Source organism: Siniperca chuatsi, linkage group LG21, assembly GCF_020085105.1.
Source record: "Siniperca chuatsi isolate FFG_IHB_CAS linkage group LG21, ASM2008510v1, whole genome shotgun sequence".
In the NCBI taxonomy this organism is placed as follows: Eukaryota; Metazoa; Chordata; class Actinopteri; order Centrarchiformes; family Sinipercidae; genus Siniperca; species Siniperca chuatsi.
Window position 1 is genome coordinate 19,449,753 of NC_058062.1, and position 14,502 is coordinate 19,464,254.

At 39.6% G+C, this 14,502-nt stretch overlaps 1 protein-coding gene across 2 annotated transcripts in view; it reads right to left on the reverse strand.

Moving 5' to 3' along the window:
* Positions 1-659: 659 nt before the first annotated feature.
* cpt1a2b (carnitine palmitoyltransferase 1A2b) overlaps positions 660-14,502 on the reverse strand; it is a 46,782-nt gene continuing 32,939 nt past the window's right edge. The window contains exons 14-19 of one of the 2 annotated variants that reach the window (XM_044180307.1): positions 12,095-12,259; positions 8,308-8,436; positions 7,894-8,049; positions 6,664-6,777; positions 6,405-6,497; positions 660-4,873 (exon numbers count right to left, since the gene is read on the reverse strand). In XM_044180307.1, coding sequence (XP_044036242.1) covers positions 4,751-4,873; positions 6,405-6,497; positions 6,664-6,777; positions 7,894-8,049; positions 8,308-8,436; positions 12,095-12,259 — 780 coding nt within the window. In that variant the 3' untranslated portion in view covers positions 660-4,750. The remainder of the gene's footprint in view (positions 4,874-6,404; positions 6,498-6,663; positions 6,778-7,893; positions 8,050-8,307; positions 8,437-12,094; positions 12,260-14,502) is intronic. The other variant, XM_044180308.1, reaches the window with a different exon arrangement.

A 14,502-nucleotide genomic window follows, 5' to 3' on the forward strand; every position in this document is an offset into this window, starting at 1 on the left:
AAACGTAGCGGAGGCACCGTGCGCTAACCCTGGTGCCTCTGCAGCTACTAGCACATGCACATGGAGTTGGCGGCTCCTCTCCTGCCCAGTCACTCCCCAGAACCAGGTCAAGTTGAGGCTGAGAGCGCCTCTCAGGGAGACGGAGGGGATGCGGTGGCGCTTCTAGCATAAGTGCCCTTCCATCTCGGTCGATGGAAATAGCCCAGGTGAAAGAAAAAGAAACCCCTTTTAAACAGCTTCATTGATTTACAGGCTGACTTACTCCAGACATCAGTCGCATTCAGAACAGCGTACATAGTGGGGAACGAAAGGCTATCTAACTAACCAACTCAGGATTTGTGGAAGATTTGGCTGTCATGAAACACATCCTGCGTGAACTTGTCTGTCTAACCGGAGCGCCCTAAATTGTCATTCTGTATTGTTTTAAAATGATATAAGAGGATTTGTAATATCCATATTACCAATACCATATTGGTAAGGCCAGTCATGTACGCTTCGACTCAAAAACAAATCCATCTTGAGCGGTAAAGTAGTTTATTTTAGCCATTGGAGTTTTGTTTTGTTATTCTGCAGTGAGAAATATTTGTCTTTGCTTGACGGTTATATAACCAATAGCAATAAGAATTCACTGATAAAGAACAGACCAAACACACAATCACTGTAGGGTCAGTAAGTATTTTATTTCACATAACACGGCATCACCCCCAGCAATAATAAGCTTCTTTTGGAGTGTAAAATCAGTAAACATGGGCTAACATATCATTTAATACTACAATACCCACAAATTCATCAAAAATGTTCAAGCATCACCGACCATTAACCGAGAGTAAAAACAGCAATTATACAGGTTACACAGAAATAAACAATAAAAATGTATCCCATAATCAAAAAGTAAGAAAAGACAGTGCTAACGCCGGAAGACATGATTGCATCACTTATTCCATCGCACGTTACTTGATAAAAACATGGCACAGTGGAGCAGACTGACGCATAGAATCGGTTTGTCTGGCTTCATGTTTTTCAGGCAGGCTGAGGCATGAAGTGATGAACAATGGACTGTAACGAGAATTAAATAACATCTGTACTGTATTCGATGCATTTAACTGAATGCTCTTGTCCAAACTGCAACAACAGAGTAATCTTAAATGTACCAACATTATAAGAAGCCCTTATTAAAGAGACAGAGGGACTATTTATGGTATTCCCTAAACAGATTTACAAAAATTTATATTATGGAAGTATGGAAGGCAGGAGAGGACATGGGGAGTTAAAACTGATTTTAAATGTATTGTTTACATGTGATCGTGACAAATGTTTTTGATGCTAACATAATAAAACTTTTAGTCGTGTTTCATGACCTCGACCGTCTGATCGTGACAAACTGGTTGAAACCGGTTTGGTTCTGTCAGCAAATCTTTGAACACTTTCCTGTAATCAAGATTTAATCTTTTGATTACTGAAGAAGAAATATACCAAGAAGCAGCTTTTGGGCCTTCCACATTTAGAAACAAAACAACAAAAGTCACAAGTGGAGAGAAGTAGAGAAGTTGTTAATGTACATTGCTGGAGCTGTAGAAATTGTCTTTACAAATCTTTTACAAAACTGAGAACAAGAGATATAAGAAAAAAAAGAGATATCAGTTAGAGTACAGTTAGAAAACACGAGCAGAGATGTAGTGCAGCGAGTTAATAGTTATCCTGATGATGCTAACAGCAACTAACTGAGCAACTGTAGTACATTCTTATTCACACACACACACACACACACACACACACACACACACACACACACACACACACACACAGCACAGAGAGAAAACGTTACAAGGTTTCCCTTAGGAATTGCATGGATTAAAAAATTGCATTGAAACTGTTTTACTGAATGAATATCTGAATTCAGGCACATGTGTGTTTCTTAAATGCCATAGCTTGATAGCTTGATTGATCTCCCACCACCGGCCCAGAAGTGGACTGCATTATTTAGAACCATTTGTAAATCTAAATCCTGAGCCTTGGTCTTTGCTCTAATAAGTGTGCTTACTTTAAGGGGGAAGTTTAAGAGTTGGCAGGAGCCAACTCATCCCTTTCCCAAATGCTTGACAAATAACTGTTTCAGTGGCAGTAAGAATAATGACAAGGCAATGCAACTGTATCCCACACAGCAACCGTCCACTTCTGACCATCTCCAACATGTGAGGTGTGTTTCATCCAACAGCAGTAAAACACAACTGTGTCTGATAAGCTGAAGCATATCCTTACAAGGATCTAAAACACTACACCTACATCAATCCACTGAACTGGAAATGAAAAGGGAAAGAAAAACATTTATCTTCTCCTTTCCTTCCCTCCATTCTTCATACACATGACTACAAATAAAACTTCCAGAGCTACATTGCAAGTTATCCACCTCATCTGGGTCAAAATACAGCCTGAAAAAATATGTTATCACTTTTATGGGGTTGTCCAATATTGAAAATGTAGCTGAATCGTGTGAATCATGGAACTACTAATTCAAATTAGTTTTTTTAATGACTGAAATTAAACTTACATTTCTGAGGCATCAAATAAAATTAATGCAATGCAACTATCATTTGGCATTTGGTGCTCTCATGGCTCTCGTTTGAGCACAGTGCTGCGACTCAAAGCTCAAAAGAGTCGGCGGCCTTCCAGCTGGCACAGGGGCCCTGAATCACAACCCTGAAACAATAGTTCAAACAGTGACCACTCCCAGTCCCAAACCACTACATTCGAGGTTACTTTGAAACTGATAAACATTGATTTCTTAACAGTTTAAAATGAAAACCTCCAAACCAGTGGTGAAAGTAGATTTACACGAGTACTTTACTAAGGTACAAGTTTGAGAAACTTGTACTTTACTTGAATATTTCGGAGGAAAAGACATTTAACTCTACTACAATTATCTGAGAGCTATAGTTACTGGTTACTTTGCAGATGTTTCAAACTGCAACAACATTAAATCTTGCTTATGTGTTAATGAATCATTAATAATGATAAAATAATATAAGTAGCTATTCAGCTACATAATGAGTACTTAATATACTTTAAGTACATTTGCTAATAGTACTTTTGTACTTGTACTTAATATTTTGAATGCAGGACTTTTACCTAAGTAAAGAATCTGAATACTCTGTCCACCACTGCTCCAAATCCTCCTGCACAACCTGAAATAAATACCCAACGACTCAAACAAGTTACAGACACTCTAAGCATGTCAACAGTTTGCTTTAAAGGTGCCCTGTGGAGTTTTTGACAACTAGAAGCACCATGGAGCAATCTTTTTTCTTTTTTTTTTTACGAGTGGGTCCCTGTTGTGCAAATGTTTTAGGGAGGGAGAAAATGCATTTAACAAGAATGTTAGACCTCAAGGATAGACTCAATTTTTTTTTCATGAGAAATACTGAATGTAAACACAAGTTTTGTTGGTTTACAAGAAAAACACCACAGGGCACCTTTAATGGTCACAACGAAAACTGGCAACCAATGTTAAGGCGTACTAATTTGAGGGAGACACGACACATTAATTAGTAGACGTTGCACAAAAGCCACAGTACCAGTTTGGATGCATTGTACTGTGATTATAGGCAGTAACTTGTAACAACAGTAACACACATTCTCCCTGTAACTGAAGATTTACGTAAGGCATCAAGTAGTTAACTATTGATTCAGGCTGTGGTCCATGGCTTGTCCAGAGATCGGGTGATGGGTCAAAGTAACCCTGAACATCAACTGGAAAAACTTTTATAGGAACCAATCAAAAAGGTTAGACTGGGACTATCATTGTCTAGCTTATAAACTTCTAGTCCCATTTGATATAAAAAATTAAATGACAAAAAAAATTGGGGCTGTTTTGGTCTCTAAGTATCTCTTTCCCTTCATTGAGATTTATCTCTGCTTCAGTCTTATCCGCCATGTTGTACTTCCTTTTTTCCCCCCTCAAACTGTCAGATTTTTAGCAATGACCTTCAACATGGTAAATGGACTGTACTTATATAGCGCCTTTCTAGTCTTCAGACCAATCAAAGCACTTCACACTACATATCACATTCACCCCATTCACACACACTGATGGCAGGTGCCAACTGCTCATCAGTCCAAAGAAACTATTCATTCACACACACACTCACACACCGAAGGCACAGCCCCCGGGAGCAATTCGGGGTTCAGTGTCTTGCCCAAGGACACTTCGACATGTGATCGAACCGCCGACCTTCTGATTAGTGGACGACCCTCTCTAGCCACAGCTGCCCCATAAGTGATGACCATTGCTCCCTCTTTCTTAAAAATCCCCCATCACTGGTTTCATATTCTCAGAGAAAGCAGGGATTGGAAGCATTTCGCATTCTCGTGTTAGGTAGCTGAATCAAAAAAAAACCCTGAAAGTGTTCGTGTTAATGTTGAATAGCTCCTGTTCATGCAGAAAGGCTTTTGAACTTTTTTATTGGAAGAATGTAAATTATAACATTCAGTTGAGGGTTCGGCAGTGCTCTGACGCAGGTGTGTTTACATTTTTGTTGCTGAGCAGGAGGTGAAAAACAGTGCCATTGTGCCCTGTTTTTCTCTTAAATTCACTTTTGTCAGTTTAATGAAGGCTTTTCTGTCTTAAGTCACATAATGGGTTGTTCTTTTAACATTACTGATTCTAGATAATGGATTCTTAATGCTTTCCACGCTTAGCTTAGATGTCTGGAAGGGAATATTTGTCCACATGGTGAGATGCTTTCCGCCATTTTCAGAGGAGCTTCTTGGGCTGGGCTGTGCCTTTGGAGGACGAGGAGGTTTTGGTGTCAGCAGAGAGGAGAGTCATGATGTCTTGGAGCGCTTTACTTATCTGAGCTCCAAATCTGTGGGAGTCCTATAAAGGAGACAAACAAGTGTTAAATCAAAACCACAGAGAGAGAAGGAGGAAGAGACGACAGGATGTGGAAAGAGAGAAGTGGGTAAAATTAGTTAAGTATTATAGCCCTGGATTTTTTAGGCTGATACCAATATTAATATTAGATTTTTTTAACAAACAACCTATACTAAGTGGGACATTTTACAGTGTAAAAATGGACTTGTCAATGCTCTATGGAGGACAAACTATGTAATGGAGCCTCTGTTTCTAAATGAACTCAAACCTAGTTTGGCATTTATATACAGCAATTTCTTGTTACTTATCAACCAACATATACACCAATACAAATATATCTGCAATTAGCTTATATTGGCTGATATAGCAACCTGGCTGATTTGTCAGTTTAGCTCCATTAAGTCCATTCACGAACACAGGATTCCAGAATAAAAATGTGAAAAGGGAACTGAAAACAGACAGCGAAGCACTGCACAGTTTGTTCTGTCCTGTCATGTGCTTTAAGAATAAATGAATGGTGATATAATCCTACTTTATGCTTAGAAAGCCATACTGTACAAACAAATAGGGCTGGGTTAAAAAAACCAAAACGATTTTCCGATTCAAATCAAACTTCATTTGAATTATCCGATATCGATTCATAAAATTCAAGATCGATCTTTAATATATGCCTTTTCCCCTGGATGCGTGAAGCTTTAATCCCGTTAGGGCTTCTGTCCATATAGCCTAGCCTTATTTTCTTGCAGAGGAGCGGCGGAGTGAAGCGCTTGTGCGGTGAGGGAGAAAAACGCTGCACGTTGGTTTTGTTTCTGTGACAAGCAGATTGACAGCTGCAAAAGTTGAACTTGATGCCAAATGCTACAATGCATGTGAGCGATGCCTCAGAATTATATGTAAATTAGGTAGTCAGCACAACACTTGTAAATGAAGAGGTCAGCAGAAACATATCAGGAAGTTAGAGGTTGAGTAAGAGACGAGAAACAGCCTTTCAGCGTCTTTTCGTTTTTGGATGTCTGAACACACAGTAGAGTGGTTAATGTGTGTTCAGACATTACAACAATGGCCACCTCCTCTATTGTTAGTGCAGCAATCATGTCAGTTTTAATTCAATGGACATTACTATACCAGTTGGAGTAAATATAGTTGAAACTGAACTTCAGTGTTTTAAAATTCCAGTGATGCAGGTGGTTAGTTTGGTCTTGGTCACAAATGTGCAGTTAATATATTGAAAAGTAAATGAAAAAGCAAAAGTAACTTAAATACATAGAAAACCATCTCTCTGCTTTTTGTACAAAAGGATTCCTCCCTGTTCACTCTACATGGCATTAAACTTTGTGCTAAATGGCAGCTCTCCATCACTGCTGTTTGATACCAAAACCTCAGTGTGACTACATTATTTTAAGTTAATGATCAGTACCTTATCTAAACACTGATAATAATAATATTAACTTTATTTGTATAGTACATTTCATGCAAAGATGCAGCCCAAAGTGCTTACCAAAAAACTGATGAAAGTAACATAGGCTTTACTCACAGTCTCACTGCAGGAATATTTGGAGGACACGTGGAAGTTGATCATATCTTCACCCACAATGATGTAAGAAACCCCATAACCGTCATCAGCAACCTGACGTGACCACAGAGATCATATGACCTCAGTGTTAATACCTTACACACCACCATTGTGTTTGTTTACAAACATATAGTCAGCTTCTGACTATAAAAAAAAAACATGCACCCAGTATGCCATTCACATTTGCAGTTACAACTAGAGGAAAGTGTGTGCCACTCACAGGTCCGAACCCTCCGCCCAGCGATACGAAATCAGGGTGGTTCTTCAGATCAAACAGCTCCATCTGCTGAACCGGGGTCTGACTGGTGGAGAGACGCCAAGGCTCTGATAAAACCTGGAATATAAGCGGGAGAGAGAGAAAAAGAGAAAGGGGCGGTTCACCGAAGGACTGATTACATCACCGTCTTTTTGTGTTGTGTCCAAACAGGAAAAATACTTTTACTTATCTGGTAAAATATCTAAACAACTATGCCATGACCTTACATCTAGCGCCACCATCAGGTCAAATTTTAATTTGTCAAAAACTTTGGTTTATAACCAAATACCTGCAAAACTAATGCCATTCCCACCAGCTTCAGTTGTTGTGTTTAGTGCTAATTACCAAATATTAGCATGCTAAGACGTTAAACTAAGATGGTAAACATGGTAAACGTTATACCTGCTAAACATTAACATGTTAGCATTGTCATTGTGAGCATCTTAGCATGCTGACGTTAGCATTTTGCTCAAAGCACCACTGTTTCTCACAGAGCCGCTAGCATGGCTATTAGGGCTGAAATGTTTCTTCGAGCAGCAGCTACCAGGTAGAGTGCACTCAGTGTTAAGTTAATCTAGAGATAACGTGCAGATTTTTCCCCCCATTGACCAATTAATTGAAGAGTAGGTAGAATTTCAGTCAATCAAGATTTTCTTTGGCTGACTATAGCCCTATTTTGCACGGATGATTATTACTGTCGCACAACACTGTTACGCTGTGGACAGGTGATGTGAAAAAGACGTGATTTGATGGCGCAGATTGCAAAATGGACAAAGAGAGAGAAAATAGCGAGGGGTGAAGAGAAGAGACAGGCCTAGGAAAACGACAAAGTGTCCAAAATTTTGGATCATTTCAAGCTGAATATTCCCTATAAGGGAATTGATAAAGAATTGGAACGATAAGCAGAATAGATAATGGCATTGGTATCAATACAATCCTATCAATTCCCATCCCTAAACAGCAATCAGTCTAAAACCTGTCTGTGTAAATATTAAGACGCAGCAACATTTGTGTCATAAGGCTGGATATATATATGGCTGAATAATAAAACAAAACACACACGTGAAGTGTGTTGTTACTGTATGTAAGAGTTGCTTCGACACAGTAGTAACTTTGCATATTCTGTGTATGTCACTGAGACGATCAGAAAAGACTAAAACAGCAATGTAACACTGAACAAAACAAAAAGCTTACCTCTTTGAGGAAGGGTGACTCCACCCCCAAGTATTTGGAGACCACATACAGGCAGAAGAGGTGTCTGTCAATTCCAGCTCCAGTCATAGCCATTCGATAAAGGTTCTGGTGCCTCTCTGATGCCAGTCGGAAGAGATGCCTGCATTGCTCCTCTGCCTGTCAAACCAAATCACACTTTCACTGATATCTATAAAATAAAATCACCTATAAATCATCTATAAACTTTAAATTCACCAGAGATACAGCACAAAACAGAATCTGAGCTAATATTGTAACTGTAATTTTTATTGTGACAATATGATGATTTTACGCTGGAGTTTGGATGGACGTTGGGGTTTGCAGAAGTTTAAAATTCTGTGTGAGCTTTTACTTTAAAGACTTGAAAGAGAGCTGAATCATGGAATTTATCAGTACCTCTCCATCCTCTAGAGCTTTGACGAAGGCAGAGCTCTCATTGGAGCATGATCGCACAGTCTCTGTCCGGCCCTCCCTGAACAGACGGGTCATTGACGCTTCGTAAGTCAGACATAAACCTCCACGATCCTTTAGGGAGAGGAGAAGGAGGAGGTGGAGAGAAGAGGTTGCAAACACGTGGTCATTGTTAAAGACACATTTGAAGATTGCAAAGTTAATAAAAACAATGATAATTGTTAATAATTGGCCATCTAAGCTAACATTAATGTACAAGTATAACATAATGTTGGTATCAAGCTATTGATACATTAAACTTATTGCAGTTTGGGTCAAAGAGGTCAGACAACAGAAACAGAGGGGCGTGGGAGAAATCATTTTCAAGGTCAGCGGTATGGAAGAGGAGTACTGAGGATGTGTGAGACAAATAAATCAAAGACAGGCCATGAAAGAACAAAGTTAAATACAAATGCCAGCCAAGACAGGGACATAGACACAAACATATAACAGGAAAGGTCTGTCCAGGAAAGGAGGGTTAATGACATGCTTCCCATATTTGGTTGTGATGACAGATAAACTAAAAAGAAAAGGGGAATCTAGGAGCCAGGAAAAACAATTATCCAATTATACAGGGAGTGCAGAATTATTAGGCAAGTTGTATTCTTGAGGATTCATTTTATTATTGAACAACAACCATGTTCTCAATGAACACAAAAAACTCAATATCAAAGCTGAATATTTTTGGAAGTAGTTTTTAGTTTTAGCTATTTTAGGGGGATTGTGTGTGCAGGTGACTATTACTGTGCATAATTATTAGGCAACTTAACAAAAAAATGTATACCCATTTCAATTATTTATTTTTACCAGTGAAACCAATATAACATCTCAACATTCACAAATATACATTTCTGACATTCAAAAACCAAACAAAAACAAATCAGTGACCAATATAGCCACCTTTCTTTGCAAGGACACTCAAAAGCCTGCCATCCATGGATTCTGTCAGTGTTTTGATCTGTTCACCATCAACATTGCGTGCAGCAGCAACCACAGCCTCCCAGACACTGTTCAGAGAGGTGTACTGTTTTCCCTCCTTGTAAATCGCACATTTGATGATGGACCACAGGTTCTCAATGGGGTTCAGATCAGGTGAACAAGGAGGCCATATCATTAGATTTTCTTCTTTTATACCCTTTCTTGCCAGCCACGCTGTGGAGTACTTGGACGCGTGTGATGGAGAATTGTCCTGCATGAAAATCATGTTTTTCTTGAAGGATGCAGACTTCTTCCTGTACCACTGCTTGAAGAAGGTGTCTTCCAGAAACTGGCAGTAGGACTGGGAGTTGAGCTTGACTCCATCCTCAACCCGAAAAGGCCCCACAAGCTCATCTTTGATGATACCAGCCCAAACCAGTACTCCACCTCCACCTTGCTGGCGTCTGAGTCGGACTGGAGCTCTCTGCCCTTTACCAATCCAGCCACGGGCCCATCCATCTGGCCCATCAAGACTCACTCTCATTTCATCAGTCCATAAAACCTTAGAAAAATCAGTCTTGAGATATTTCTTGGCCCAGTCTTGACGTTTCAGCTTGTGTGTCTTGTTCAGTGGTGGTCGACTTTCTGCCTTTCTTACCTTGGCCATGTCTCTGAGTATTGCACACCTTGTGCTTTTGGGCACTCCAGTGATGTTGCAGCTCTGAAATATGGCCAAACTGGTGGCAAGTGGCATCTTGGCAGCTGCACGCTTGACTTTTCTCAGTTCACGGGCAGTTATTTTGCGCCTTGGTTTTTCCACACGCTTCTTGCGACCCTGTTGACTATTTTGAATGAAACGCTTGATTGTTCGATGATCACGCTTCAGAAGCTTGGCTATTTTAAGATTGCTGCATCCCTCTGCAATATATCTCACTATTTTTGACTTTTCTGAGCCTGTCAAGTCCTTCTTTTGACCCATTTTGCCAAAGGAAAGGAAGTTGCCTAATAATTATGCACACCTGATATAGGGTGTTGATGTCATTAGACCACACCCCTTCTCATTACAGAGATGCACATCACCTAATATGCTTAATTGGTAGTAGGCTTTCCAGCCTATACAGCTTGGAGTAAGACAACATGCATAACGAGGATGATGTGGTCAAAATACTCATTTGCCTAATAATTCTGCACTCCCTGTAATGTTGGTCTTAAAAGCAATGAATATGACCAAAGGTTACTGTCCTGTGCATGGATATTTATAGTCAGTGTCCGAAATTAGCTTTTGACTCATCGGCCAAGGGGACTGGTAGATGAAAAAATCCTTCTGTGTATAAAGCCGCTCAGTCAGAGGAAGATGTTGGTCTTAAGTGCGTTAAAATTCTAAGAGTGAGGTACTAAGTGGTCTCCTCAGAAGGAGTGAGCATTTTCGGAAATGAAACAGAGGAAAAGATAGGCTAGCGTATGTTGAATGAACCCACTTAGCCCACTGAGTCCAGCCAAACTTTAAATTAGCTAAAAGTAGGATTGTAATGTCGCTGAAATGCCGAACCGATTAGCAATTGGATTGGATTCGGCTGTGGAAATAGGACGTTCGTGAAGAGCCAAATCAGTCGTGTAAGTGTAATTTTGCATTAGCCCTGTTGATTTTATTATTTGGGATGTAGTGGAGGGTAAATGCACATAAACACACATTATTTCAAATGCAACTTATGGTTTACTCATCTTTTAATGAGTTTTCCATTATCTAACATTGGACAGTTTAGCCAGCGGACATTTATAGTTTACCCACCTTTTATTTTACCACTACATCCCCTCTGTGATTTTGTCCAATTACTGTTAATATCTCAGGCTAATTTGCTGCCCCGCTCTCTCCCTCGCCCCACACAGCAGCGGGCTAGTGAGGAACACACAATCTCATATTATTCATCTAACAGTAAGATTGAGTAGGGCCTATACAAAATTATGATTATTTTATGTTTTGGAAATGATCCTCTACTGTTACCATAAGTCAGGTTAGGTGGTGTAGAAATGCAGGAAATGTGTTTTAAATGACTTTTTTTCCCCCCGGGGGAGAACCCCCAGGAGCCCCGGCCAATGTTAGATGGGTATTGTGTGGTAGGTAACTTGACGATTAGGCTACCAGGGCGCCCCTACTACAGTATATCCTTCTTTAACTCTAAGATTGTTATTAATAATATCCCAAATAGGATATATTGATATTGTCAACATAACTGTAGGAGACATACCTTATATCAGCTCTCCCCATGCCCGTTTCAATATATTGAAGCATGCAAGCGTTTGGACACAATGAATGATGGGTAGTCTTAACCATGAAGCTGTGATGCAGCCATGACACCTTAAGACAACTTCTTACAAGTTTTATTCATACTGGCCCTGATCATTTACAGGCAACAGTGTGAAACACCATTCCTAGTGGATGTAGTCAGAGCATCATTTCCCCTGGGTTAGCAAATGTCATTTTAGATCATATTACCATCATATGAACCAGCACCACTGTCAGGACTGAATTAATGTGCACACTTGGCCACACAATTAAACATCTATATTCATATTGGCACTTCAGTTCCACAGGGAATAATGTTTGAATATGTTGGGGCTGGACAATATTGAACCAACTTATTTCATTTTCACTGTGGCTGGTGTTTCAGGACTCGCTCGCCAGTTTCGGCCACATATTGTTTTACTGACTCATGACGTGTCTCGATTGAAATGTCATAAATAAAATGTACATTTCTGCCACTATACCACCACAATTGTGTGTTTTGTGCTCATGTGCCTGTCAGTCAAGTGTTACCCTGTAGTATGCCAGTTGTAAGCCGATCTGTATGAATGCGTCGGGGCTGATGCGTAGCTTCTTGATCCGTCCTTTTCCGAACTCTCCGAAGGGAAACACATGGCAGTCCACGTCATCTGCCAGGGCCTGGGCGACAGCCAGGGAGCTGCACACCTGAGCCTGAACCTGGCAGACAGAGAAAAAGAGGCTTAAAAACTGGAAAAAAATGTCATAATATGGACTTGCACTGACATTGCATGTAAAGTTTATTTTTGGCCTAAAGACAAGGGTCATTTAGTTTCACCCTGCTGTTATCAAAATAAAAGAAACATGTATGATACAACTTTCTTTAATTTGTCTTTTGTGCAGTGTCTTTAAAGTTAAGAACACAGTGACAAATAGTATCATCAGTCCAGAATGCAGTTAGTAGATATTTGTTACACTTGACTTTTCACAGATGCCAAGATCCGCCTCTATATTGATCCATGAACCCTTATGCTTCAGAGTTGTGTCCTCAAAACACTTCAGATTCAATCGCATTAAAGGGATCAACGTTCTAGAGTTTAAATTAGCTAATTCATATGTGCCCAAAGCATAAAACACCTTGGTTTGTTTGGGGGTTGGGTCTATTGCAACATTTACCCCCTCTGGGAGACATTTGTGAACATTTAAAGCACAGGGCAAAAAACATGCCCTCGCATTCTGTGTGTAGTTTATCAGCTCATTTAACGGTCGGCATGTGGAACTGTTTTCACATACATTCTGCAAGTGAAGTAGGTGCCGTTCAGTGGTGGGATTTATGTGTGATCACCAAATGTATACTTTAAATACAAGAGTCAATTCGTGGACTTTAAAGAAAATGAAAAAGGGATAAAATGCCATAAGAAAATAGCTTATACAGACAACATACAAGCAAACAACCAGTGGGGGTGGAGATGGTGTTAATACAGCTTATGTCTGAATACTGAGGTAAAGAAGCAAACTGCACTGTGCAATAAGCTAATTAAAAGTGCAGGAAGAGCGCAGCTATAGTGTATGGTAATGGCGCAGTTCATTAAAGGTCGACTTAGTTTAATATTAATAACCACAAAACAACAACTCCTGGTCCCGTTGGTGTTTGGTGCACTCAAATATTGTGCTCATTTATTACTACTGCTCTCTTTTTCTTTCCAAGAATAAGTTTTTGGTTATGTATTTTTAGTCAATGCTAGCGCTGTGGCTCTCATGGCAATGTCAGACTGAAATATCTCAACACAATTGTTGGATCGATTGCCATATAATTTTGTACAGACATTCATGGTGACCAGAGGTTGAATCCAGATTACTTGGGTGATCTTCTTGCTTTTCCTCTAACGCCAGCATATAGTTGAAATTTGTGGTTCAGAGTGAAATGTCTCAAAAGCTATTTGATGGATTGACATGAAATTTGCCACACACATTCATGCCCCTCTCGGGAGGAATTGCAATAACTTTGCTGATCCTCTGACTTTTTTATCTAGCGCCACCATCAAGTCAAAATTTGAATTTGTCTAAAACCTTGGTTTATTTCCAAATACCTGCAAAACTAAACATTCACGTCAGCTTCAGTTGTATTTTCTGTTTAGTGCTAATTAGCAAATGTTGGAAGCTAACACTGTAAACTAGGATGGTGAACATAGTAAACATAACTGCTTAACATCAGCATGTTGTCATTGTGAGACGATAGCATTTAGATCAAAGCACCGCTGTTCCTAAGTACAGCCTCACAGAGCTGTCTGCACGGCTGCAGACTCGTAGTTTTGCTTATTAATTCATTGGTTAGCTAATTCAGAATTATGCTCACTCCTTGTCTAGTATCACTGAGATTTCTGCAAAATAAAGGTTAATTCACCCTTTATTACTTTTTTTATTACGATTCTGACTCTGGATTGGTATATTGTGCATACACATTCTCTTGTTTTCCTGTTGGTTTCTCATTTTCTTTTGGTTTGTTTTGACAGATTGAAAGATAGGCAAAGGGGATGTTGTGATAAAAAATAGAAAGTGGAGCAAGGAAACAGCAATAAAAACAGAAAATGCTGTTTTAGAGAGTGCATGCTCCTCCTTCAGCTCTTTGTGATTGATCAGGTTTACCACACACACCATGACATGGGACCTGGTAAGTCAAATCTTACATTGGGAAAATGCCAATCCAAACAGTGCAGAGGAAGGGCGCTCTAAGGGAAATTACATATACACTACGTGTCTAAATGTTTGACAGAGCCTATTGTTCACTTGCTTTCAATCGGATGTGTGTGTTTGTGTGTGTGTGTGTCAGATTAACCTTTCCATCTAACAAATTAGGTATTATTTTTATTTTAAAGATACCAGACACACTGATACATACAACATATAAACAACATTAACAATATCTAACCTATAGACATAGTAAACTAACACAGCACACACAG